General features: G+C 38.8%; 2 protein-coding genes across 5 annotated transcripts in view; one reads left to right on the top strand and one right to left on the bottom strand.

Moving 5' to 3' along the window:
• Positions 1-9,665: 9,665 nt before the first annotated feature.
• CRIPT (CXXC repeat containing interactor of PDZ3 domain) lies at positions 9,666-15,723 on the bottom strand. The gene is made up of 5 exons (XM_034060258.1): positions 15,648-15,723; positions 15,318-15,383; positions 14,798-14,852; positions 14,159-14,262; positions 9,666-11,631 (listed from the first exon to the last, which is right to left on the bottom strand). Exons 1-5 carry the CDS (start codon positions 15,661-15,663, stop codon positions 11,567-11,569), a joined length of 306 nt encoding a protein of 101 aa, XP_033916149.1. The 5' UTR covers positions 15,664-15,723; the 3' UTR covers positions 9,666-11,566.
• Positions 15,724-15,756: 33 nt separating this feature from the next.
• Positions 15,757-27,407, top strand: part of PIGF (phosphatidylinositol glycan anchor biosynthesis class F) — a 20,004-nt gene continuing 8,353 nt past the window's right edge. For 3 of the 4 annotated variants that reach the window (XM_005144581.3, XM_031045069.2, XM_031045070.2), the window contains exons 1-4: positions 15,827-16,289; positions 17,877-17,968; positions 18,826-18,942; positions 23,695-23,803. In XM_005144581.3, coding sequence (XP_005144638.2) covers positions 16,062-16,289; positions 17,877-17,968; positions 18,826-18,942; positions 23,695-23,803 — 546 coding nt within the window. In that variant the 5' untranslated portion in view covers positions 15,827-16,061. Of the gene's footprint in view, positions 15,788-15,826; positions 16,290-17,876; positions 17,969-18,825; positions 18,943-23,694; positions 23,804-27,407 lie in introns of those variants that run through there. The other variant, XM_034060457.1, reaches the window with a different exon arrangement.

Here is a 27,407-nt window from a genome sequence, read left to right as displayed (position 1 = left end):
ACTTCACTTGGGAGCTGCATGCAGACCACTTCTGTTTTCCAGCCTTTGTAGGTATCGACAAGATGATTGCCAATGGTTCAGAGATTAATTTCCACTAATTGCTCAAGTAAAAGGAAAATCAATAATGCCACATTTCAGATAGATGTCACTATCAGACAGCAACTGCCAATTAGGTACTGCTTGCTCCAGAACAGCCACTGCTACACCTAAAAATGTTGTCTCAAGTTAATAGATAGGAACAGATTTTATCTTATTCTAACTTGGCTGTACACAGATGTAGAACCCGCTTCCCTGCACACCAAGCAGGGAAGCTTGCCTTGTGCTTACTGATGTGAGTACAGCTCATGCTGCTACTGGGAGCACAGGATTGCTTTTATAATAACATGGGTTAAAGTGCAAATTGTCATTAGGGAGATGACAATTTGGGTGGTTGGAGTGGTGAGATACATGAATCAAGACTTGGGAAAAATAGGCTTTTTATCATTGCTCCAAGGCAGCCTCAGATGGATGGGGGATGCAGAGATGACTGGACCAGGGAAGCATGGGGCCTATGGATGCCAGGCAATGTGCAGCCAAGGCGAGAGGCAGGCTGCTGTGCCATGCCACTCTGAGCTGTGCTGTGCTATAATGCCCTGGCTCATGCCATACTGGACTGTGCCATCTGATGCTGTGCTGGCATGTGCCGTACCAGGACAGGCCATACCCAGCTGTGACAGATCATGGCATGCTGGCTCCTTCTATGCTATATGGGGTTGACAGCTGGGGGATGACTGGGAGAGGCAGGGATATCCCAGGAATGTCAAACTGTGCTTCATGCAAAGGCATCTATGGGGCAGCATCACCCTTCCTCAGCAGCAGGCGAGGCTGTCCAGCTGGCACCATGTGCTCTTATCTCCACTGCTTTTTGCTCTCCCATTGGTGACTGTGCATTCCTCTTCTAGCGTTCCCTCTTCCTAATTACTCCATCCTACACAGTATTAGAAGAAAGTGCTACCTGTAATGGGAAATTGGATGCTGAGATCAAGGGCTTGGATTTTCCTGTCTGAAATAGCTGCAGATAAATAGAGCCAGGTTTCACTCAGTAAGGTCTGCACCATCTAATGAAAGTTTTGAGGGAGCTCTCTTGCTAGTCAAACTGCTGTAAACAGAGCTCTTTCTCCCTGCGAGAAGGTCCTAAACATAAGGACTTCTGTTCTAGCAGGGCTGCAGAGGAGGGTTGTCAGAGCCAGCTCCTCAGTTGGTTTTACTATCAGATGCAAACTGGACTGAGCCATCTGTGGCTGCTGCTGCCATCATCTTGGAGATGCTCTAGGGCTCAGCAGGACATTCAGACCAGTTATAGCTCCATTGTGCAATGGAGCAGGAAGGCCCCTGAGCAGTCACTGTCATCTCCTAGCTATGAACCTCTTCAGGACCTGAGCATGTGAAATATGCCCTACAGGTCTGAGCTGTAAGATCTTAGCACATGCCTCCCAAGACCAGGAAAACCAGCCATTCCTGACACAAAGGATGCAGCCAGAGGTTGGCTGGTTTTCTCTTTCCTGAATAGTGCTGTATTCCTGCTTCTTGGGAAATGATTTTTACTTAATGAGATATCCTATTGCTATAAAGGCCTGTTTTGAACTCTTGGGTCTGCCATGTCATATGCATAAAGAATGTTTTTAATGGAAATAAAAATGCTTTTTTTCTAAAAAGTCCTACTTCCAACACTGCCTGGGGGTTTTATTTCCTTTCCTCCTTTGTTAATAACATGGATGATAAACAATCTGAACTTTACTCCCACAGATTACATTTGTATGCTTTAAAAGTGTTTCTTTTCCTTTGGAAATACACTGCACACATTAGTTCTACTATTCCTATTGTTTTGTGCTTTAAATTCTGGATATTCACAAAGCAGAAGGTTAGAAAGTCCTTCTAGCATTTCTCTTGTTGAAGGTGTGTCAAGGATAAGCCTTTTAGTAGGGACTTTTTATGAGTCAGTATTTAAAGACCTATTAAAACAGCTATCTTCACACAAAGAGAAAAATCATCAGGTAGAGTAACCCCACAGGTTAATACAGCTTACTTCATTAAAGCCATTTTTCAAGGGTTGGAATGTAAACCTGCATGTCCCATTTGGCAAATTTCTTTGGCTCTTTGGGCTGTACAGCTCATTTGTTGTATTACAACCATAAAGCCCTTTAGAGCAGAGTCTTCTGCTGTAAAGTCAGGTATTTCCTTTCCAGTAAAAGCTCATCTCTGTTCTTTTAAGCACACTTAGTGATGCTGTCTTGATGAGTCATGATGAGATAATGACAATCAAGGATATTGACAGGTTCTCCCTTTATAAGCACCACTTACTACTTTTCTAAGCTAGTGATTCTCCAGCTGTTTCATGGAAAAGACCTGTGTTTCAGAGTCTTGAATGTGTTGAAAAAGATGAAATAGAACAGGAGACTATAGCAAAGAGAAATAAAGGATGGAAAAATGCTGTGAGTTCTTAATGCCCACTAAGGTAAACCAGAATAGCAAATACTCATTCTTAAAGGGATATGTAAACCAGTAGTTTTTTAAGAAAGTAGTTTGAGAAGCATGCAATGTGAAAGTAGTTGTGTGTGTGGCATGAAGCAGTCCAGAGCTGGTCACTCTAGATACTCACCAACAGTGATAGAGTTACATTTACTTCTGTAGCTAGCTGAAAGCCTAGTAAAGGGTAAAGCTGCTGCCTAACATTAGGTATTCCTAATTCCCACTGAAGGGAGTAACTGTAGCAGGAGTATTGCTCATGGAACACTATGCAAGCTACACCAAGGAAGTACCTGTATGCAAAGTCAGACAAACTTAATCCAAATTTTACATGCACTGGCTTTATCTTGACATCCTTCCACAACTGCATGTATTTATTACAATGATGTTCAAACAAAGCAGATGATTTTTAATTCTCTCCAGTAGAACTTCCTTTTCTTTCCCTCAGCCATACACTTTATCATATGCTTAGCTAATACACTGCTTATCTAAAGCTTTTTCTCTTTCTGGCCCCAGTACTTACTCCATGTGAATTCTTGGCAGCTTGAATCACTTGGAATGTGCAAAAACATACCTGTCTCTTTTCCTCTTTACCAAAAAATCCTGCTTGTGATCCAGACATGCATAAACTGTGCCTCAAAGAAGAGAGATTAATAATTTGAATCACTACTGGTTTAATCATGATTTAATTTGGCAAATGGATATTCCTGACTTGAATAGCTTTTCATTTTCCATTCCCGTGTTTTTGTTACTCCCCAAAAAGTTTGATTCTCATTGATTAGTAATCTAGTGCTCATCTGCAACAGAACATAGAACATTAAATTGCTGCTTCTTTTTCCTAATCAGTAGGACATGTTCTCTGTGTACACAAGTGCTTATTTAATGACATATACTTATTCAGATTTCTAGTGTTTATATTGTATGATGCTAGAAAAAGATAGCTGATATTACTTGAGTTGATTTCTTTCTGATTCCTGATTAGTGTTAAGCTATGTTTAGGTGCAAATTGGAGTTCAAATGAAATATAAACATTCAGAACATTAAAGGAGTGTTTTACAAGCTGAATAAAATCAGGTCAATTCCTAGTTAGAGGAATGAAAAGGCTTTTCAAAACAAAATTTCCATGTAAACTGTCATGAACTGAATGGTTATTCCTGGGCATTCCATCCTGCACAATGTTAAAGGCAATCTTACTCTGAAACTGGTGGAAACTGAGTTTCTCAGGTGTAAAGCACCTGTAGAGGTGCATTGTTTACCTCTACAACTACCATGCATTGTGTGTCTGACTTACTAATGACCTGTTCAAACTTGCAGATACAGTACTGAATTTCCTATTGGCATTAATGGCAAGACATGCAGGCTTGAAGACCACAGCTCAAAAGCTCAGTATTTATGATTTCCTATTTGCATTTATACTGTTGTGACCATGGGAAGTCCCAAAGACTTGGCACAGAAATCCACTTCAGTCCTTACTTTGTTTAGACTTCACCTTTCCTTCTAGGATCACTCCTACAAGTCATTCAGTACATGAATCCTTTCTTTTTTGCAAGTATGCACAAGTAGTTAGGAAGAAAGTGGTTACACCACACAGGTCTGGGAGGTAACTGGATGTATACAGACACCAAATCTGTGGAATACTATAGTTAGTTAAGGTGCAAGAGGCAAGTCTCATTGTCAGAACCGACACTGTGTGGTGGTGAACCATGCAAAGGGCCAGATTCACAGCTAAGACTGAAGTGTTGATACTGTGGTTGTGATATAACGTGGTTGTGATATTTGAGATATAATTGTGTTCCCCCATGCACTGCAATCCTGTTGATCCATCTTCTTGAGAAGATGAATATGCCTTAATCTGTAGCAGAATTGGTGTAATATTGTAACCCACAGGTGTCCAAATGAGAACAAGTCAAACTGACAGTTTATGTACGAAATACTCAATAAATAATACATTTCCTACCTAACTTAAATCAACACTGAGAGATGAACAATGATCCAGAGAGTGTTTACATAAATAGAGCAGCTGTATGGCTCAGAATATTAAGTACTGATTGGGAAGCTTATATACACACACATGCACATACACAGATGTAAAATGTTAATGGAAAACTGAATGGACCTCGAAGGGGAAAAAAATCCCATATGAAAACTAAGCTCTATTTGTTTTCCAAACTAACTCTGTAAAGGGAATAATTCATTAACAGGTTTTTATTGCTACAAACTCTTGTCTTAGTCTGCCCTGATCATACAGGTATCAAAAGTATCACCCAGACAACAGATACACATAGACGAGCCATCTCCTAGCAATCTACCTATGCCAACCCCAACCTGAGACCATTTCCTCAGCAGCCTTGGACAGCTCAGCTGAATGGTTCTTCATCTAATTTGTGTGGCACAGTGAAGTAAAATTAATGCTGAATGCTCAACGACAGAAGCGTGTGCTTGTGCTCCACACACTTTTACTGTTGCTAGTACTACAATTTCCTCCCTCAGTCTAAGCACTGATTTTTCATTACAAATATAAAGGCAGGAATAGAGCCACAGCATATGGCACTTAACGGTAGAGCAGCCTTTATAAAACTGCATTTCACAGCTAGCATGTGACAGATGCACTTGTCAAAATCTGGCTAACCCATATATTTGCCTCCAAAATCTTCATGACCTTCCCACAAAGAGTCTTCTGGTGAAAGGACTTGAAACTTTAAATTACTTACTTAAATAAATTCAGCTCTTAAATAACTGTCCCTGGTCCCAAGCTGCTTCTGAAAAAAACAAAGCCAAAGCAAACCCAACCTTCAGAAATCTTTTCTAGAATAAAAACACATGGTGATTGCAAGCTGGGTTAAATCCTTAATAACTGCATGAGCATTTGTTTTTAATTTAGCTAAGGTAAACAACTTTAAGTTTTATCCTTTAGAGTGAACCTATGTGAGTCTTTAAAAACTGTTGGGTTTTTTCTTCATATACCATAATACCTACTTGCCTATTTTTATCTCAGTGCTGCACTTACTCAATGTAGAGCAATAACATATGCTTCTATGTTAGCCAGGTGCAGAGGGGTAGTTATAAGAAGTAGATAAAACAAAGAAATGGGGGTATTATCACCAAAATCTTAAGAAATCATTCACTTTCAGTACTCTTTATAGGATTTTCCTTGTACAGGTCACTATTTGTAGTATTTTAGAATCTGTGGCAGACATTAAATTGGAAAACTTTGACTCCTAAAGCCTGAATTCTGCTCCCTCGCTAGCAGACACTTACTTTCTTAGCTACTGCCAAGACAGGCACACGGAGCCTCTCTGTCTAGAGCCTCCACAACGGCACTGCAGGATGCTACATGGAGTTAGCGCACAATGCCCCCTTCTTCCTCTTCACTGCAGCCCTACCAAACCTATGTAAACCCATACTGATCTACTTACCTGTTCACTATCCCTAATCTAGGCTCAGAAATGTGCTGGTTCCATGAGTTTCTGAATTTAGATTTCATGTGTTCTGATAAGAAGGGCCACAATCAATGGGTACTAGTATTTCATTATCCAAACAAAGATCTATTTTAAGCTTAAAGCAACTAATCTTACAGTTCACTGCTTCAGGTTCTCTTCATATTCAGGCTGACTGACTGCATAAACAAAATGCCTGACCTTTGACAGATTTCTGTGAAACCCTAATAATTAGGGACTACCTGAAAACAAGCAAAGTATCAAATCTGGAAATCAGTAGAATTCTTCCCTTAAATCACTTTTGTTTACTTCCCATCCTTTAGGAAACACTGATTTTGGAAGCCATAAAAGGAAGCTATTCATCACTGAAATGTCATGCCATCACTCCTTCAAAAGCCTTCAATGGAAAGGCAGAGACTTAAGATGACAGAGTAGTCTTTGCTTAATCCAATTAGCATTTAAATATTTTAATCAATAAAAGATGACAACTGGACTGGGCTAGATGCCAGCTCCCTGAGAGCCATGCCTTTCAACAGTCTCAGTTGCACTGATGTGTTGCTGAACAGCAGTAAAAATATCACAGTTATAGAATCAAACAAGTTGGAAAGGACCTTTAAGAGCATCAAGTCCAACTGTTCCCCAGCACTGCCAAGGCCACCACTAACCCATGTCACTGAGGGCCTTGAATATGACACTACCTGGGAGCTGTATAAACTTTAATAATCTTTACCTTCTGGGGCAGCAAAAGAAGTAACATAAAATTAACAGCAAGGAATGCTTCCTGAAGACTGGAATGATAGTGATATATTTAAGATGCCTGTGATGAGGTTTATTAGGCAGTAGAAAATGGCAATGGTGAGTTCTGTATGTTTCTGTGTGATCTGAAACAGTGAACAATACTGATATTTAATCATCAGAACCATGATGAAGCAGAAAAAGAAGTAACAAAACCTCAGTATTTGTTTTCTCAGCACCATTTGGCAAACAAGCATATAGTAAGTGCATTTGCTGGAAGTGCTTGTGCTTAATGAATCACTAACATTGCAAAGTTCAGCCTGCATCTTTCAGTGCAGACACAAAAAGGAAGAAACAGTCATTTCTTTAGGTCATCAGTTCCCTGGTGCCTGAAAAATCTACCTACAATGTATCACAAATGAATGCAGCAAGGCAAAAAACGCAGTAAGCAACAGAAGCATCTTTGTTGTGAACCATTAAGAAAAGAATCTTTACCAGCAATACCCACATGCAGAACACTCCACTCTGCTCTTCTTTCAGCTTCTTGGCAAGATTTCAAAGTCTTCCAGGTTCCTTCAACACATCTGCTCCTGTTGCCCTCAGTGGGCTCCTTGTCAACAGAGAGCTCATGTTTTCTGCAGGCACTAGTCAGACCTGATGAACATATGTATACCTTGAGCAAGTCCTGCAAAGTGAACTATACCCCCCCCCCCGCACAAAGTTGATGAAAAATCAGTTTCTGATTAATTTCAGATTATAACTTCTGCCATAAAAGCACAAGAGTGGGAGGAAAACAAGCAGCTCAAAACCAACTGGTCTTCACATGAGGCACATTTATAATCCTCACTAAAAGAAACATTTGGCCGTGTCATTCGTAATCTGATGATTGGGAGAAGAAACATTTTTGCTTAATAGCAAACCTCAGCTGTGATGCAGCAATGTATTCATTCTCTCATGATATTCAGGGAGAGATTTCTTATCACCAGTATTGCATTTTGCACCTTGATCTGGTAAGATAATGTAAGCAAAAGTGATACCTGCATGATCCCACACTGAAGCAGCGCACACTGAGCAGATAGTCAAGCAACTGGTAAGGCAGAGACTGGGCAGCGACACTGCTAGAAACACTCATGGATTCTTTAACATTCAAAGCAAATGACAGAGGGCCCCATCTTTAGGCCATACATACTTACAGGAGACCAGGAAGAGTTTCAAACCAGAGAAAACAATTTCTTGTCTGAAGGGTTTTTAAAAACCTTATTAGCCCCAGAATCTTACTCTCACTGTAGAGGCCCTGTCACTAAGTTTTGCCATAGCAGATGTAGAGCCACAGCTCCAGCTCTTGGCTTACTCCCTTTCAGTGAATAATGAATCTCTCATGCTGGAGATTCTTCCTGCAGCTGGGAAACTTCCAGCTCTGTATTAGAAAAAGATATCAACATGGCTCATTGCACCACTTCAAGCAGCCCTTTACTTCAGTCTGTTGTTTTCTCATGCTTTGCACATAGCTCATATGCCCACTGACAACACAAAGCACATTCTCATCCAGAATTTGTCAAGCAGATTTGCAGAGGTCTAAGTGTCTCTGGGCAGGGTGATGCTTAGCTGATACAGAACTGGAATATCTGTGCAATCTGAGGCACCGTGGAGAGATGAGCTGATGACAGGAGTGATGCCAGAACAAGCATGCAGGTGCAACAGACTTGCCATCTGAAACCTCTAGATCTTTTATTTTGCTAAATAAGATATTTTGGTGCAAGTCTGGGACATTCTCAAGAAAAACTGAATGCAAAGTGGTCAGTGACATGCCTGTGTATGACAAAGTCTTTCTTGCTATCCTTCTGATAATGAACAGAGTAAACCTAAGAGGGGAAAAATCCTGCCCTATTTCTACACATGAACAATCAAAATAGTCCTAATGCTTTGGAACAGTATTGCTGAATGACTGTACTGGATGGTCCTTTCTCCAGCTTCCAGCACAAGGAACAGGTTTAACAAAAACAAAACAAACAACCAACCGAACAAAAAACACCTAACAAAATAAAAACAACATGAATGTGAGAACAGCCTGACACAAGGACCCTTCAACAGCCCCTGTTCAAGTTTCATATGATCAACTGCTACAGGCACAGTAACATTTTATAGTTAATCAGTTCTTCTCTCTCTATAATCTGCATCAAAATGTTGCTTATACTTAGCTCAATAATACCTCTGGCCAATGAACACACAGAAACAGTACAGGAACTCAGCACTACTGAGGAAAATTCTAATTCTACTAAATTTGGCAGCACAAATGTCTTATGTAACCTGTGATTTAGAGGACAGTCTGATATCTGTCTCATCTGGGAACATTAACGTGTTCTTTTCAGTACATTAAACAAAAATGGCAACTTTCCATTGCAGATTTTGTTTTTCACTGCACAATGTCTCAGGAAAGACATCCTATGCAAACAAAACAATTTTAGTTATCAACAAAAATGCATTTATACGATAACTCAATATACTGAAGGAATACCCAAGTTTAAAAGCTCACTAAGTGCTTTTCTACCAAGACTGCCTTGAACTGTGGTGCATCTCAGAGGTGCAGGAGAGGGCTTGTGATCCAAATCTAAACCAATGGGTCTCCAAAGCAATGCTTTGGAAATAGGCTTTTCTGAAACGTGACTGTTGCATCAGCAAATTTTACAGATCTCAGGAACTTAACATCTCATAAAGCTAAGAAGGTTTGAGAGCTACAGATGGAAGCTCCCAAGCATGTACAATCCACTTGAACAATAAACCACTGTTTGTATGCACTATTAAACAAAACAAACCCCAAAAGTGTTCTCCTTTTCCGATAGAAATACATTCTAACATGCAAGAGCAGCTGCCCAGTAACAAGATACAGGTGCATACAAGCTCCAGTCACAAAATATTTCTGAACAAAGGATCATATTATTTAAATCCCTGTTGTTCTTAAATCAGTTACAAAATGAGGTAAGAGTTCAGTCAGTGCCAATATTTACAGAGTGCATTAAACATTCCATTTGTGTCACATATTCAAGGTTACAAAGTCATGCAGTTGAAATACAGATACTGGCAAGTTTTAGGAAGACAAGAAGTTTCAGTCAGAGAATAGCATAAATGAACCCATTTTATAGAACCCACCCACAAAAGGGTGAAGAGTTCAGAGAACATGGGAGAATCTGACACTCTGCTGACATATTGCTGCAATACTTCAAGTCAATTATAGTCATTTTCTTCTCATCCATACAAAGGATGTGCCAGAGAGATGTACACCAACAGTAGAATTCCTTAATGTGTTTGGAAACGAGTGGCCAGCACCACGTGGAAGTAACATTGTAGGGTACCAGCTAGTTAATCCACATACCTCCAATTGTTAAGGTACGTGAAGTCTTTAAAATACAAAGCAGCAGCATTCCTCTCTTTTTGGGACCCAGCTCACTCCATTACTCTGACACAGCTTCTTAGTAAATATCAAGGGCTGAAAAGAATTACCATTTTAGCAACTGCAGGATGTCAACATGTCAACACATTCAGCACAAGAAACTTCAGTGACAAATGCTCAATAATGGATAGTTAAGGGTGACAGGAAATGTTAGGCAACCCTTTAGAGGGCTACTTACAGCATAATCACAGCACGGCAGGAGCTAAGAGAGTAACTATATGCTCAGCATTCTATTTTCTTCCACTTACAGAAAGAACAGCGATTTTTCAGACCCCATTAGTCATGCAGTTCTCTCAGTAACAGATTTGAGAATAAAAGAAAACCTAAACCAGAGTATCTATTAATAGCGAAAATACCATTAATAGTTTTTTGTTACAGTTGAAAGAAAGTTGCAAAAGCACAAGATATTGCCAAGAGGAGATTGCTGGGAGGAGACACACTTAAATAGGTCTATGAATTATGAGTACCATTCTTTCCCCTTAAAATGCATGCACAGTCAACACTTATTACTCTGCATAACAGTAACTGCTTTCTTATGCAGAAAGTAACTGAAGGATAAAAGAAATGCAGAGCCACACTGAACTCCTCATGCTCAGAAGCTTGCTTCAAGTCTTACATCAAACCAATGCTGAAGAGATCTTGACCTTTCAGATTTGACATGTGTAGGCAGTTACACCATAGAATTCAAGAGCCAGTTTCAAACCAAGTATTTAAAAGCCAACAAACCTAGGAAATGCTGAGACTGAAAGCTGGCATTAGAAATTGATGCTTATTATTTTATTGCCTTGGGGCCACCAGATGCTGTACGTAACACCTCCTTAGAGGCTAACAAGGGAATAACTGATCAGTCTTACTGCCAAAGTAAGACCTGGCAGAGTAACACACTAGATTTCAGTAGTTTAACAATTGTGATCTAACCAGCCCTACTGGAGGCCAGAAAATGAAGGAAAAATAAACAGGATAACTGCATTTATTTAAAGGGAAGGATGCAATAGTTTGGGCTGAGAGGAATTATAAATACCTATATGCATAGAAGTAAATGAAGATACTACTTTAATGAGGTGATACAAGCTTGTATTTTATATACATCTATAAAATATTACTATCAGACAAGCAAAGACTTAAGATACGTTCAAAGAATAAAACTGTAAATCTTCAAGATCTGTGTCATGATAGTTTCAACCTATCAACAAGGATCTTCTCCTTCAGTTTGAACTGTATCAGTTGCTGAAAACCATTACCTTTAAATATCAGTTAACATTAGTGCTAAAACAAGAAAACAAGTATGTACATTTCTCAGCCACCAGACTGTATTTACCTCTCATCTCATTCCAAGTAACTGCATTACCTTCCAGCAAGTAATATTCACAAATCATTTCAGAGAAAAATTACTGTACAAAGACACAGAAGTTGAAGTCTACAAAAAGACTAGTCAAAACAATCAGACAGAAGTTTGCTTGTAGTTCTTCGTATCCAAGACCTTCTTGCCACACATTGAGCAGATGCCTACAAGCACACAAAAGGTGTATAAATTACTTTACAATCATTCAAGTTTTCCTTCAAAAATATAGCTGCTGTGTTTTTGTAAAGATGATTTAAAAACTTATTTATATGAGCTCTCATTGACAATCTCTGTATTTTCTCACCAGATATTGCAAATTCAGAAGTAATAATATCACTTTTAATACAAATTAGTATTTACAGCATATGCATAATACCATCACTTCAAAAAAGCTCTATTTTGAGAGCATTATGATTCACAAAACTGCCCCAAAAGCTCTGCAATTTGCTGGAATACTGGGAGACAGCCAGGAAAGGCTCCCATCTAGTAAACAGGTAAAAACAGTCTATTATTTAACTTTGCAAGTCCTGGAGTCAAACTGAGGCCTGAGATGGACAGAAAGTAGGGAGGCTATGAAAATACAGTTACCACCAAACTGACTGCTACATTCAAGATTAAGAGGTGGGAGCTTCAGACAACTGAGAAAGTTGAGAAGAAAACAGTTTCATGAAATGAATCTATTTTTAGAGTAGCAAAATTGTCAATGGACACTAAGGACACTCAAGAGCTGAAGGGGACTACTGATGTCTCAGACCAAAACACAAAGAGTGGCAAGTCAGAAGAATAAAGCAGCAAAAAGTACACAAGTTCAGCAGGGGCAGAGGGATGGGTTGCCTCTTCTTCTGAAGCACCTAAAGAAAGGTGCTAAATCTTTTGCCTGGCAGGTCACTTCTCATTTTACAAGACTATTCGTCAGCAGACAAAAAAAAAAAGTAAAGTGTTAACTTTCTCCAAATCATATGCTTTCATATATTGACATCATGTGAGTCACTAAGAATCCATTAGGAAAGAGAACAGGGAACATGCCCTGTGATTCAGAGAGCAAAATCTAGCTCACAGGCTGTTCACTTCAGTTCAAAATTGAGAAGTAATTAAGTTTACACTGCCTCTCAATTTCAGAGATGCGACAGTTGATGAATTAAGCCATATGACTGCATTTGCTCCAAAAACCATGCCATAACCACATCACTGATGGTCATGACTAGAGCCTCAAGCACTTGGGAGTTCTGAATTTTACGAAGAAACCAGATTCAAGCTGGAAGGATACACAAGCAAAGACAAAATGTTGAAGCCCACCCAAACCAGACATAAGTTTAAGAAACATAACAATATTCTACCACATTGGATTCAAGCAGCCATCTGGTGAGCATCTAGCAACCAGAAAAGGCAACCCTCCTACGGCAGGCTGCTAAACCACTGACCTAGTGACACAGTACACATTTATTGAGCAATTAAAGTAATTTCATAAACAAAACTTACTACTAGTTAGCTGTAGCTCTACATCTAACAACTGGTTTACCATCTGCTGTGTAGGTTCCTTGGTACTAATAATGTGACTGAGTTGATGTTGCCTTTTTTGCCCCTTCCAGAAATAACAAGTTTGAGCCCTTTTGCTTACCTTCTCAAAAATCACAAAACTGGTAAAAGTTCTATGTCCATAAGGCTTACAATGCATCAAGCATGTTCACATCTGGAACATGGACCAGGCTTCTTTCAGAGAAACAAACCTTTCAATAGCTATGTTAAGCCACTGAACGTGCAATACAACATGCAAGCACAAACCCATGAGCATGATTTGCCTTCAGAGACACTTAATTGCTTTTATAACTCAATTTATTCTTTTCTTTGCCTTTTATTCCCTAGGTATTCTATTTTTCTTAAGCCAGCCTATTGCTTTACCAATATCAGAAGCTGGCTTTGTCGTTGGTTTGTGGTTTGGGATTTTGGGGCACAGGGTGGATCTGGGGTGGTTGGTTGAGGAATTTTTGGATTTGGTTTGTTTTCTGGGTTTTTTTTTTTTGAGACCACTATTTAGAGGTTTAAATATAGCTATTGTAAAAATGAGAGGGGGAAAAAAGAGAAGAAAAAGGACAGCAACAAGTAATTCAGTTTTACAGAATCTTATTATTTTTTTAAACTAAGGAGAATCTGATTTGCTAGATAACAGTTTTCTATGCAATTGCCAAGGTTAAGCTTACAGTTATTCTTCTAATCCTACTGATTTAGATACCAGGAACATTCTAAAAGAAACAGAACCACAGAATGACTTAGGTTGGAAAAGATCTCCAGCAGCCTCTACTCCTGCCCCTGCCTCACTCAAAACACAGTCAACTTAGGATAAGGCTGGCTCAGGGCTTTTCAAGTCAAGCTCTGAATATCTCATGTAGATTCCACAACCTCTGAGGGTCACTGTGATTACAATATCTGACCACACTCCCAGTGAAAACTGCTTTCCTTATAATTAATTAGAATTTTCCACATTCTAACCTGCATATGCTGTCTCTTATGCTATTGCTGTGCACCTCAGAAGAGTCTGACTCCATCTTCTCTAAGCCTTCCTATTAGTAGTTGAAGATAGCAGCTGAATCTCATCTTAGCCTTCTCTTTGCAAGGCAAAACTAATTCAGGAGTTTTCCACTAGCTCCCCAGTTTCAAATCTAACTGGGGTAATGTGTACTCTGTGAAACTCACCTTTTTTATAGGCACATCCTTGACAATAGTGAGACCCTGGTTGATGCACAGAACTCTTACAGATCCGACAGATTGCAAACTTGTTCTTTCCATAAGGATCAAACCTGAGAAAAAGGAAAGGTAGTTTATATATACACCTTGAAATCAAGTATTTCCTCTGCTTCATCCTAAAAAGTCTAAGTCAGAGAGCATAGACACTCTGACAAGGATTACTTCTAACGTGCCTTTTAACTAAGATACTACTTTGAACTTAAACATCTTCAAGCCCCTTACCCCCTTAGGTAACAGAGCACCCTTGAGACATCCAAAAAAATGCTCAAGAGGTTGCACCAGCCACCTTAGCACAGAAAATAAACCTTCTTGGCTCCTCTGCTAACAAAAGCATCAAACCATAGCAATGTCAGTAAGAACTGCAGCAGAACAGTTGTCCATGCTCTACGATTCAGCAGAAAGTACCCATGAAATACACATGGGCACACTTTTGCCAAGTGATCAAATGTCATAATCCCTACTTTTTTCCCCTTTTTTTTAAAAAAAGTGGATTTTGGACAAGTTTGAGCAGTTGCCAAAAAATGCAGGGAACAGGCTTCAGTTACAGAAAACTGTCTTTTTTAGCCAAGAATAGTATCAAATACTAACCTTGCTTTCTTTGAGGTCAATGCCTTGTTTTCATTTAACTTGCGGCCACCGCTTTCTACAGACAGAATAAAGCATTAAAGCAGTAAATTCCCCTGTTCCAAGCCTATTATAAAAAGTATACAGTTGACAGCTTTAACATCTCTACAAATAAAGTCACAAGAAGAGATAAAGCACCCAGCACAGCATTAAAGCACAGGACAACAAAACAATTTACATTGTACCTGCATATCTCTAATTCATACAAGAAGTAAACCACAAAAATTCAATACTGAAGGGCTCAGAATAAATAAAATCTCAATGAATACAACGCAGAACTGTTTGTTTGGAGGGAACCTTAAGTATCCTCCAGTTCCAGCCCTTTGCTTTGGGCAGTGACTAAATCAGAATGGAAGGAAAACTACGGAAGTTAGAAATTAACCCAATTCCTTCATTTTTTACCCCTACGATCATAAGACAACTCAAGATGCCCAACTAGCTTTAAGATACCCGAAAAACAAGCGTTAAACGTCCCCAGACTTACCTGTCGTGTTTCTCGCACCATCTTTCCAGGTATCGGGAGTGATTACAGTACCGAGCTTCTTCTCACCTACACACGGAAGGATTACAAAGGAAAACAATATATCCATACGGCATTAACACCCGCACCAAATACTGCCTACAGGAGAACGACAGCTCCAGACACTCCTGGAACCGGCACCTAAAGCCCACCCTATACAACCCGGGGCCCGCAGCTGCCCAGCCCGAGCGGAACCCGAACCCGAGCGGAACCGGAACCAGAACCGGAACCCGAACCCGAACCCGAACCCACCCCGTGCTCAGCAGACCCCACTGCCAGCCCGCCCGCACTCACACTTCTCACACACCATGGCGGCCTCCCCACCACCACAACAACAACAACGGCAACAACACAACCACTTCCGGGTCCTCCCCGGAACTGACGCCTCTACGGCGCCGGTTTCCGTCGGCGGGCGGCCCCGCGGCAGCGCTGTGGTAAGAGGCGGGCCGGTTCCTCCTCTTGCTTGCCCCTCATGTCCCGGAGCAGGTGGTGTTGAGAGGGGTTTGTCCCTTGTGTGGGGTAAACCCCCTGCTCCGTTCCTTTTTAAACCAGTAGTACTCTTCTGCCCTAAAATAATCACTTTGATCCCCAAACTAAGCTGAGAGCTCTGCCTTATCGATGGCGACAAGGCAAAACCTTACCGTGTCGTACGTTTGAGTACCAGGACGCTCTTGCTGTCTTTCAGGGGGCCGGCTGACCGGTACCACGATGAAAGAAGTAGAAATAAGGAGGCTCTTTGCTGCCAACCTGCTGTGTGTGTTCTCGGTTATTCTGACAGCGGTTGTTCCGGCTCTCCTCTGGGATGGATTCACGGTCTTGGGAACGCACCTTGTGTGGCTGTGTATTTGTTCTGTTTGCGTTGGTACCGTTAATGTAATCTTGCACTTAGTCCTTAAGCCAAATCGTTCTCCTAAGAGAAGTTCGCTTGCTCACAAGGTAAGATTTTTAATGTTGAATTCCTACCAGATGGTGTGGAGGGGAAGCAAATGCTGTCATTGTGATAATCAGAAAGAAAGGACACTTTTCGCTGGTGAATTCTTGCTTTCCATGAATGAGCTGAGCATAGCACCTTTTGAAATGAGTTCTCTAATGTTTTCATGATGTTACACTTTATCTACCTGTAAATAACCTGTTTTATGCCTTTCCCTTGTCAATATATTGTCTGTAGTCCCATCCTTACAACAGTGGCAAAACCTGGCAAAAGTGAATGAGTGCAGAACTCATTTCAGAGCCCAGGCCTGGCCTTCAGCCTCATGAAGAAAAGCATTTCTCATGTGTACTTTTAAGTTTGTAGTAGTTTTACAGGAAGAGAAGTAGTTGGTAGAATTTGAGACCCAAAAAAGAGGCCAGCTTATTACAATTTAAACAAAGTTGGTACATTTTTAAAAGCTATGTGGAAAAGTATTAAAAGGGCATGATAAAACTTGCATGCAGAAGAATCTAAGGATGGGATAAATTCTTCTAGTCATAATTTTTAATGGGGTCATTAGAAGTATGAATCCCAATGAAATAGGTTTGATCAGAGTGAATTTGCAGCAGCACACAACTTGCTCAGGAGTGGGGGAATATACCTGCATTTTGTAGTCAGGACAGCTTTGCACTCCCGACTTACTGAATCGGACACGATTTAGTGCTCTGAGAGGATGAGTCTTCAACATTTAAGCAAACATCCCTAAAAACAGCATATTTGTAGGCAGAGCCTCTGTTTGGCTGACTGAGGGGTGATGTGAAATACACACAATCACTATGGAAAACAGGTATTTTAACCATCTGTGATTTAAAAAGGAAGAAGGTTTTGTGTTCTAGGTGAGATTTCACCCCAGCCTAGCATAAGGAATAAATGTTTGTTTAAAAGTGTTTAAGGGAAATCATGGGTTTCCACTGGTGACCTGATCAGAACAGATCTAACCAGAACTGTTTGTTAAATGGGTATGCTTCTAGATGATATAGTGAGAATCCAGAAACTGTGGTTTAAATTCATCGAAAATTAAATGTGTTTTGCAGATTTATAGAAAATAATGGACATTTCTCAAATGGATTTAGAATTTAACAAACCAAGCTCAAAATGTAGTTTTTATTTGGTGTAATTTTTAATTATCACATTTGATTCTGAATGTGGTTGGGTTTTTTTAATGTTACATGTTTTCTTTTAAATATTGTTTTCACTTTCTGTGAAAGATGTCTTTGAATGAATGGACGTAACACGCGAATGTAAACCAAGTGTAAAAATACCCAATAAAACCATCTCTGTTTATCTTGTCATTTCTAGTTACACGTTTTTATGTTAATAATAGGGTACATAAAAAATTAAATAGAGTGTAATCATTTTTAGTTGATTATTTGAAGTATCAGACATTGGGAAAACTGTTTCAACACAGACCATGCTATTATCATGCTTCACTGTGGCTGAAGTTAAAGAAGTGGGTAGAGTACAATGCTGTTGATAAGATATAGACCATGTACATTACTTATGTTCTCTTTTCTTTTGAAACATTATTCTGATATCTTATTGCTCTTTTTTAGATATCCAGATTTCTAAAATGCTGTATATACTTTTTCATGTCTTGCATAGTATTTCATGCCATTATTGTTCTCTATGGAGCACCTCTCCTAGGGTAAGTCAGAAAACCCTATTTTTCTCTAAATGTTTTATGGGGCAGTTCTTGCAGATATGGTAGAAGTACTTTTATAGTTCCTGGTACGTTGGAGGTTAAAGGATCAGCTCCTGACTGGGGAAAGAAGGATAGCTGGTTTGGTGTGGAGGGGGGTTTTCCAGTTGGGGGTCTTTTGGGGGGTTGTGGTTTGTTTGGGTTTTGGTTTTGTTTGTTGGTTTTTTTTGTTCAGTTTTTTATTTATAGAAGCTGGCTTTTACAATTTCTGTGTATTTGGAGATGTGTTGTTCAAGACAGTTACATGCAACTGCTTCTACTTTAATATTACCCATTAAGCATACAGCTGCAGCTATTTTTCCAAGTTTCATTTAGTCATTTTCCCCATGAGACTCTAAAACACACATCTTGCTTCTTTTTCATCCTTTGGTATTAGTGTTTTATTCTGAGAGAGGTGCGAAGTTACTGACTAACGATGGCATCACATAGTTTGGTTTCATGGCTGCTTCTGCAACGTGAAACTAGAAAAATTAATGGAATAATGAAGTAAATATCCATGTGTACTTCAGTTCAGAACTGATGTTCTGCATGAGGTACACCCATGGGATATTTGGGTATTTAAAATAATTACTGCATCTCAGTTTTGGTTGAGATAACACACAGATACCAGAATTCTTTCCATCTTTCTCTACTACTCTACAGAGTAAGAAGAAAATCCTTTATTCTTCTACGTGACACTTAAGAAAGCGTGCATACTTTCACAGCCTGACTTTTGGGGAAAAACAAAAGCCAACCCTTTACTTTGGAATTCTCAGAAAATTAGTTACTACCTCACTTAATTTTGTAATATTCCTTCTTTGTAGGTCAGTGACTGAGACATTTTTGTTTTCAGTTCTCCTCTCTACCTTTACAACTTTACAATGCTTGTGCATGCTGGGACCAAACATCCAAGCGTGGATACGGGTATTTAGTAAAAATGGGTAAGTTCTATTCTAAAGTTTCTGATCTTACCAAAAAAGAAATGGACAGAATTGAGGTAAACAATAGATCATGAAATTTATGGGTTTTTTTTTTCTTTAAGAAAGGAAAACTTCCTGAATTTATGAGTGGTTCTCATATTTGTAATTACAGGCTTATGGAAGCTTTTCTGACAAAGAAAAGGGCAGAGGGGTTGGAACTGGATGATCTTTAAGGTCCCTTCCAAACCATTCTAGGTTTCGATATGTGTTTGAAGAAAGTAAAGTTCCAAACACACGTTTTGCTGGTATAAAACCATTCTTGAGTCCAGTATGGTGGCTCTCAATTAAAGAGGAGACCTGAGACTGAGCTGTACAGGGAGAATCTTGCAGATGATCCAACAGTACCTTTGTAAATACTACTTTTGAATTAAGAATAACAAGCCAAAGCAAACAGTATTTTAATGGTATTTTAAATGTGAATGTAAGAGTGAAAATAATATAATTTACTGTGGTCTTCAGTATGTAATCTTTACCCATGCTCGTCTTCAGATTACAAAGAAAGCTGTTTCAGTGTCAGAGGTTCCAAGCATTAATTTTTTTCAAGAGTATATTTAGAGTAAAATGAGTCTTTTTACCTCACTTTCACCTCAGTGACGCCCATGACATTAGCATGTATCCCAGATAATGTTTTTTTCAGAAGTGTTCTGTCTCTCCTACCTTTTCTGCACTAGCTACATACCAGGATTGTTGAAAGACTGGGATGCTGAAGCATAAAAGAGCCCCACACATGCTTTGAGATTTAATAGTAAGATGTTAGCATTTGTTCACTTTTAATAGTTTGTAAGGGTGACCTCTTATCTCAAAAGAAAGTGAAGAGTTGTATAATGCTGCTGACCTCTGGAGTTACTTTTGGTTTCAACTTCTGTAGAGGAGGATGCAAGTAGAGATTTTGTAGTAGTTTCAGGTAATAACTTTTGGTTTATCTCAGTTCTCATCTTGCTGAAAAAGATCTTGAATCCTTGTGCTTGGGTTTTGTTTTTTCATTTCCAGTGGAAGGATTGAATAGACTTTAATAAAAGCATGGAGTTGTTCAGCCAAAACAAATCACTGCAGATTCACTTAGTCATCTTTGCAGGTTTTACGGTTGGAAATAATAGTTGAATTGAAGTAACAGATGTGTGACAGCAGTCTGTCTTTGTACCAGGTTAGATTTGTGAATGCCTGATGATTTCTGTCTTTCCTAGCCTAGATCTTCATCTTATTTCAGCACAGTTACTGCATAGGAAACAGTAGTCTTGATTTAACATTTTTGTTGTAACGGTTTGTACATACTGATGAGCTCTGTGACACACGAATAAAATGTCTATTTAACAACTACGTTTATTTAGACTAGCCTTCGAATAAAAATACACTACAAAGAAATACTGTAGCAGGTTTGGGATTTTTTTCATGGATTTTAGCAAGATTTTAGCTCTTTTAAAAATAATGCTGTGTGTTTTTTTTATTTAACCTTATGAATGAGTTAGAATGTCTTGCATTTAGCGTCTAATTTAACCGTGTGGAATGAGGTGGAACTGGTTGAATGGAGGAAAAGGATGATTAGGTAATATCAACACGGCTGTTTGCCTTGGAAAAAGAGTTGAGCAAATTGAATTTCACTGGAACAGCAAGCTGGAAAGTCTGATTAAGCATATAGCTTAGTATGAAAAAGGAGTTTGTTTTAAAAAATCTGAATACAATTTAAACAATTAACCACTGTCATTTATATTTGTTTCTCTTATTTGCCTATGCAATATTTATCAGCTCAAAACCTGCTTGTGCAATTGCTTTTGCAGAAAGACAGATAAACTTGCTTTTTCTAGATGTCCTTATCTTGATAAATCAAGTATAAATAAGTAAAAGAGACTAATTCCCTAGCTGTTGCTCTGCTTTCCACTATGTTTTAGGTGGGCTAGTGTGAAAGTACATTGTCTAATGTCTTCTCATTTGACTATCTATAAAGTTACATACCAATAAGTTTCATGTAGTCTATTGCATAGTAATAGCTGTGGTACAGCTGAGTCAATCAGACTTAAATACGTGGGGATAATCTTGCAAAGTGCTTGTAATTTCTGCAGAGATGCTTGGCTTTCTCTGTTTCTGCTTGGAGCATGTGGAAGTGCAGTCACTGCTAGTAAAATCACTTCTATTAAGTTTACTACAAGAGGAGTCTTTAAGTGCGCATGCCTCTATGAGATGAGTGATATGTGCCTTCTAACGATAACATGTAAACTGTGACACTGCAGGTTTAACTATTTATATAGTAAAGGTTTGGTTATTTGCAGGTGGAGGAGGAGGTATTGTTTGGTTGCTTTGGGGTTTTTTTATATACATGAAACAATTGCAGCTCAGACAGAAAATCACATATGCTTCACATTTTCAAACTGAGTGCACTTTTGTATTGGAAATATCAATTTGATGAACCAAATGTATTGCTGTGGGGGTTTTCTTTTATTTTTACTTCATGGATTTTGAGCAATTTTTCTTACTTTTTATAGTTTGGGGATGGGTAGGCCCATGCCACCTATCTCTGGACTCTGTATTCTGTCAGTTAGTGTTGTGACCAGTGTCATGATGCTGATCATATTGATCATATGCTGTCATGTGCTGGTGTAAGCAGACAGAGGGAAATAGAAGCTACAGAAAGTGTTATCAGCACTGAGGAGAGCAGGTGTCTATGCCTTAAATGGCTTTTCAGTAACTGTTGGCTGAAATAGCCTCATGCATAAAAGCCTTTTAAGAAACCGGCTTTCAGTTGCTGATTTTTATTGTTCCTTTTGAAGACTGTTGATTTCAAATCACTGTCTGAGTAATGGCATTGAATTTTATGATAGCAATTATAAGATGTCACTTGAGTAGGAAACAGGTTTTATTTGGAGTTTGCCTGAAAATGGTGTAATCCCATAACTTCAGGGCTCCATCTAGTTGTCATTTCACCTATTCTATCACTTGTTTGTGAACTGCATACTCATACTTAGAAAAGTCTTTTGTAAAGTTAGGCAGCATCAAATACTCAGACCTTCTTAGTATTTCAGTCCTGCTGCAGTCCAAATTTCCAGATCTTCTCTATCCAGGAGCTGTTTTAATAAATTCTTTTAGCTAACCTCTTAATTCAAACATTATTTAAACAGTGTATTGTATTGTTTAAAGGGATTAAATAATTTAGACTTTAAAAGGCCTTTGTGGTGCTAGTGAACATTTCTTATCTTAAATACTACTAGTTTTGCCTGCAGAATGGTCTTAGTTGTAGTTTATTCATAGTTAAATAAACCTATAAAATTCAGATTATAAATGTTGTTGCAGTTATTAGCCTCGTGCAAATGAGGCATTTATGTGATGAGTTAATGGGTCAAAGACTACATGTAAAAATCCCAATAGGTGACATTCCATGAAGAAAAGAGTAATTGTTCCTTGGGGATAATGTTGAAGGACAACTCAAGTTGTGTTTGAGTACCATTTCCATGCTGCAGAGTGGTTGGATTAGCAGTGCAAATAGTTGCCAAACTGCCAATGGCTGTTACTCACTTGGGCACTGTGCCTTGCATGTTCCATAGTTTTGCTTTTGGACTCAGTCTGATATCTCCATATGGTGCAGCAGTGTGTGTGTAGGTTTACCAGATAAGATGTCTTGTGGGGTGTAAATCTACCTCAGTCAGTCCTCAGTGTATTCTGCTGGCTCTTTTACTGCTTTAAGGCTGTAGTGGATGTTCTTTTGACCATGCTGCCTGACAGCTCTCCGCTTGGTTACTCAGCAAGCTTTCAATGTGCAGATTCTTGAACAGTTTTACAGTTAAATTAGGACCTTTCCCTTTGGGAGGGGGAAAGAATCTCAAACTGGTAGTATTGTGAATTGAAATTGAGTAGTTTAAATTAAAGGGATGGGGTCATTGTAGAAGAAACAGTTCTCAAAATCTCAGTGTTACACCATAAATATTCTAATCTGTATGAACTTTATTTTGCAAACAATGAAAAATGTTTGCTTTACACTTGTGAGCCCTTCGGTCAGTAGCTAATGCAGCCATGAGGTAGGTGTACTCAGAAGTTTTACAGTCTTCAAAACAAGATGTAGAGTGAAACTTTCGTGTCATACAACCTAAACAGCACATGTGCAATTCAGAGTTTACTATCCAACTACTCTTCTAGCCATAAAACCACTATTTCTTCACTTCTGTTAGCTAAAGCTAAATTTACATTTACAGTCTGAGATGTAGCAAACTTAAGATTCAGATCTCTTAACTTCCTGATTTGGAGCAGGGATTTCAACCCAATTCTCCTGTCTCAGAACTGTCCACTACTTTGTTCTCTATTTCTGCTGTTGTTTCTTAGTTGGTACTGAGTATTCAAATGTCCATGGTTTGAGAAAAGCAGAGCAATCCCTTGGAAGACTGATGACAGGCGATAAGTGTTTATCTGTTGAACAGAAACCCAACTTTTCCTAAACTTTTGGAGTCAGTAGTGGTAGTAGGCTGTATTGAGAACTGAAGTCACTAACATCTCTTATGATAGATGTCATAATTCGCAGTGCAAGAGTTCTTTGGGGTGCAGTAATGTGTGGTATGGAAAGGTTATGTTTATAGCTAAAATAAGCAACTTACATTGTATGTATAGTTTGTATCTTTTAGGAGGAACCTGAATGCTATTTATGAAATATCTGGAATTTTATATCTGTAGTCTCAAAAATCTTGAGAGAAATCAGATCTGCTGCTGAAACCTTGTAACACACTGTTTTTACAGAGCTATGTCCATCTGGGAAAGCAGTTTGCAAATTACTACTGTGTGCAGTATACTTGGAGCTTGGTTTGGAGCATTCCCTATTCCTCTTGATTGGGATCGGCCTTGGCAGGTTAGTATGTACACCTTTATCATAAATACAAGAATGTTGATTTTCTGGATATGCATGCTACACTACTGCTCTGAAACTGTATTGGACTTGCTGTATTGGACTTGCTCATAAGCTGGCTTATGCCAAATGTTTTATGTCATTGGAAGCATCTGTGCTTGAAGTGTTAGGATGTAAGGACGGAAAATGCAAAATTTATACCTCCATTTTCATAGATTCTTTGTTATAGATTTAGGAGTGTCTGTTGCATGCAAATTTTAGCATGAAATAAAGCTGGTAAGTATTTTGGTAAGAAGAAACTAGACAAGCAGGAGGAGGAATGTGACATAATGAAGAAGGCTCCAAGTTTGCCTTCAGTCTGGCAGCTTTTATCGTTTATGGGTAGAGAAGGAAAGATGCTTTCTTGGTGTTTTAGTTCCACTCTGTCTTCCATCAAAGCACTTAACAGAATGCATTTTAAATGGATTTGGATTGATTTGTGGAAATGGTGTGGCCAAAGCACTGTACTAAACACTTCTGATTTCAAAGGAAGGCAAACATCAGCTCTGTAGTTGTGCAATAAAAAATGTGAAGTTGGCATTATAGATTCTCTTTATAAATCCGAATGTCTGTGCTCTTAATATTTTTTGTTGGCATGAAGAAATTATTCCATTAAACATAACTGAAGTCTGCAATTCCCATAAAATGATGACACTAGTAACACTTCTTCCTAAAGATCCTCAGAGGATATTCCTCAGGTTACCAAACTCCTACACTTTCAGCTGAGTAGTATCTACCAGGCCTTAAGCAGATGGTTTCAAAGATTCTGTAGGAATTCAGCACAACAGGCAACACACTTTTCTGTCTGTATTGTAGAGATATTGTGGCTTACAGCTGCAATGGAAATGTGTTTTCCATGAGTAGCAAACTTTTATGCCATCAGCCATCTTTACAACAGTGTAATAAGATAGTAAAATTTTATTTAAAAGAATAATAGACTAGGTTGATACTTTAAGTAAAACAAGTTTTCTTCCCTAAAAACACTTGATTTTACCCTTTACAAGAGTATACATCTTTAAAGATGTTTCACCATCAATCTGGCATAGATGTGTGTTTACAGTAGTTAATTGCTGATAGACATGAATGTAACCCCAAAGTCAAGGGATTCATTGAAATGCAGTCTTATATCTTGTGAAGTCTTATGTACTTTCTTGGTCCAGTGAGGCAAGCACTTTTTCCTTGCTCAGTTAGGATTTTAAAGGGCATGTCACATCTGGCAAGTTTTACTTTATTCCCAAAATAAGCCTTGCTAATAATGCTGTATATAAAAATATCACCTTTTATGCACCAATGGATTTAATAACACTGGTACTGAGTTGCACATAGCAGCTGTGCATTGGTGTCTCTGAAATCTTCAGAGGCAACAGAAATTCCTGTTGTTCTTCAGAAGTTCACTGGGCATTAATGCAACCCGTGTTATGAGAGTATTCCTTTCGGAATAACTAAAAACTCATGGTAGCTTCTTTGACTGTAGCAGTGAAAGAGGAGAGGAGCATTCTGTGTTGTCTTCAGGCTAAGAGAGGGGAAAGAATGGCCCTCAAAGAATTCTGCTTTTGTCACAGATTTGCTTAGTTTGTGAAGGAAGTCTTTAGTGCAGGTTGCCTGTCTACTGACTGATGTGTCGAAAAGAAAAATACCTGTAAGTAATACATGCACAGGAGGAGGTTCTCTATTAAAAAATACATTTATATATCTAAAAAATTCCCCCAGAAGACACAGTTGTTCAGTGTTTTGTATAGAGCCGAATCCAGCTGGTATGCTTACAGTAACACCTACACATTAAATCCCAAGCAAGGTGGCCTTAAAAGTAATCAAAACTCAGTCAAAATCAAATTATTTCTAGGTATCTCCATGAACAAAGTGTTAAGCTGTTATGCTTCTGGCATCAGCTGTGTCTCGTTTTAGCCTAAAAGCAGAGAGCTTGAGGTTTACAGTTTTGGATCTACCCTTCTCAGATCCAGAAAGGCACTCAAACGGAATAGCTTAGTCTTTGGATTCAGGACCAGCTTTTGCGATAAGAACAGGTTTCATTAATGGTTGTTTTCCTTTCTGTATTTCAGACTTTCTGTTGTATGCAGATTTCATTATTTTTTTTTCTTTAATCTGTAGTGGAAATGGTTCTGCTCTAAAACAGAAAATGTGGTTTAAAATCTTATATGGGCAAAACTAAAGGGGTATTTTACCAGAGAGCAGCATTAAGGCCTTTATGCCCACTTGTTGCAAAATCTGGTTGTGATGTTTCTGTTGGTTATGGTTAGTGTTTGTAGTGTAACAATGTATTGTGGAAACACAATTGCATTTTTACATTGCTACCATAAGAATTGGTTGGGTCAACATTAGTGGAGAAATACCATGTGATAAAGCAAACCAAAGCATTGCTGCTGCTGCCCTTTTGTTGGTAGCCCTGAAATGTTAAAAGTTGGCAAAAACATCTGACATTCAGCAGATGAGGAAATGCCCTGAGTTTGGAATAAAAAATGCAATTGGTTACACTCCATTAGAACAATCTAATATCACCTGAGGCTTGCACAAACATTTAAGCACTGTCTTTTAGTTCTTGATCAGGATTTAGCACTTCAGCAAATATAGTGTCTACCCTTTGAAGAGCAGGCAATTTCAGAGTGTCTACAGTCTACTTTTAAATTGACTGCAGTCCAGTTCAGAGGGTAGAGAGTGTAAAGCCACTTCTGTGATGAGATCAGTCTTGCTCAGAGAAATGGCTTGAAATTAAAATGGCCTCTAGTCACACACCTGAAGCAAACAAGAGGTTAAAGAAAGAGTAGCAAGGATGCTGGAGCTCCAGTAGAATATTGAATAAAGCTGCCTGCACTTTTCTGAAAGGCACCTCTTGGCTGAATCACCACACTGGCAGTAGGACTTGCCACCTACAGCAGTTCTTACGGTGTCACTTTGTTGCTGCTTTGTGGCTGTAAAAGAAGGCAACCTTGAGTTCATTTTTTCCTGATCTATTTCCCAGCCCTTAGCTGTGTGTACTGGGACCAGCATTTTTTCCTGCAGTCTTAATAGAAGAAATGAAAAACTATATTGTAGTGATCCTTTTACATCATGGTCAAGATATATTTGTAAAAGCTGAGAAGTTTGTAGTATGATTACCTGTCTTATCTAATCAGAATATCAGATATCAGCATGTCTTGTATATCTTCCACTGTAATTTGTTTTTACTTCAAAGCACTTCAGACTCTTGCAGAGTAAACTTGGTATGACATTCTCCATCAGGAACTCAAAGTCATGTTCTGATGGCTAAAACCAAAATGCTACTTCATCCTGAGTTACTCATAAACCACAGAGGACATACTGGTTCTTTCCACATACCTCGTGTGACATGCAACGAAACTGTGATAAATACAGGTGTCTCAGAAAATCTTCACTTTATTTTCCATGTTTATGTTTGAAAAATACTGTGTACAGGGGATATTCTGATTCACCAAGTGGGCCTGTCTGCAGTTAAAAATAATGATGTAAAATGCATTTATTTTTTTATCATACAACTTTTATGCTACGTAAATATTAATAGCAGAATACTTCTTTTGGAATAAAATTACATTAA

This window comes from Melopsittacus undulatus, chromosome 3, assembly GCF_012275295.1.
Source record: "Melopsittacus undulatus isolate bMelUnd1 chromosome 3, bMelUnd1.mat.Z, whole genome shotgun sequence".
NCBI lineage: Eukaryota > Metazoa > Chordata > Aves > Psittaciformes > Psittaculidae > Melopsittacus > Melopsittacus undulatus.
Note: the sequence above shows the minus strand (reverse complement) of the source record. Positions and strands in the feature narration are given on the sequence as shown.

Excerpts from the sequence above, each read along its gene's own strand:
- CRIPT (XM_034060258.1), bottom strand. Across the intron at positions 14,853-15,317 it reads TGGTGCGAGAAACACGACAG|AAAGCGGTGGCCGCAAGTTA; the intron begins GTAAGTCTGGGG and ends TTCTGTCTGTAG. Across the intron at positions 14,263-14,797 it reads TTGACCTCAAAGAAAGCAAG|GTTTGATCCTTATGGAAAGA; the intron begins GTTAGTATTTGA and ends CCTTTTTCTCAG.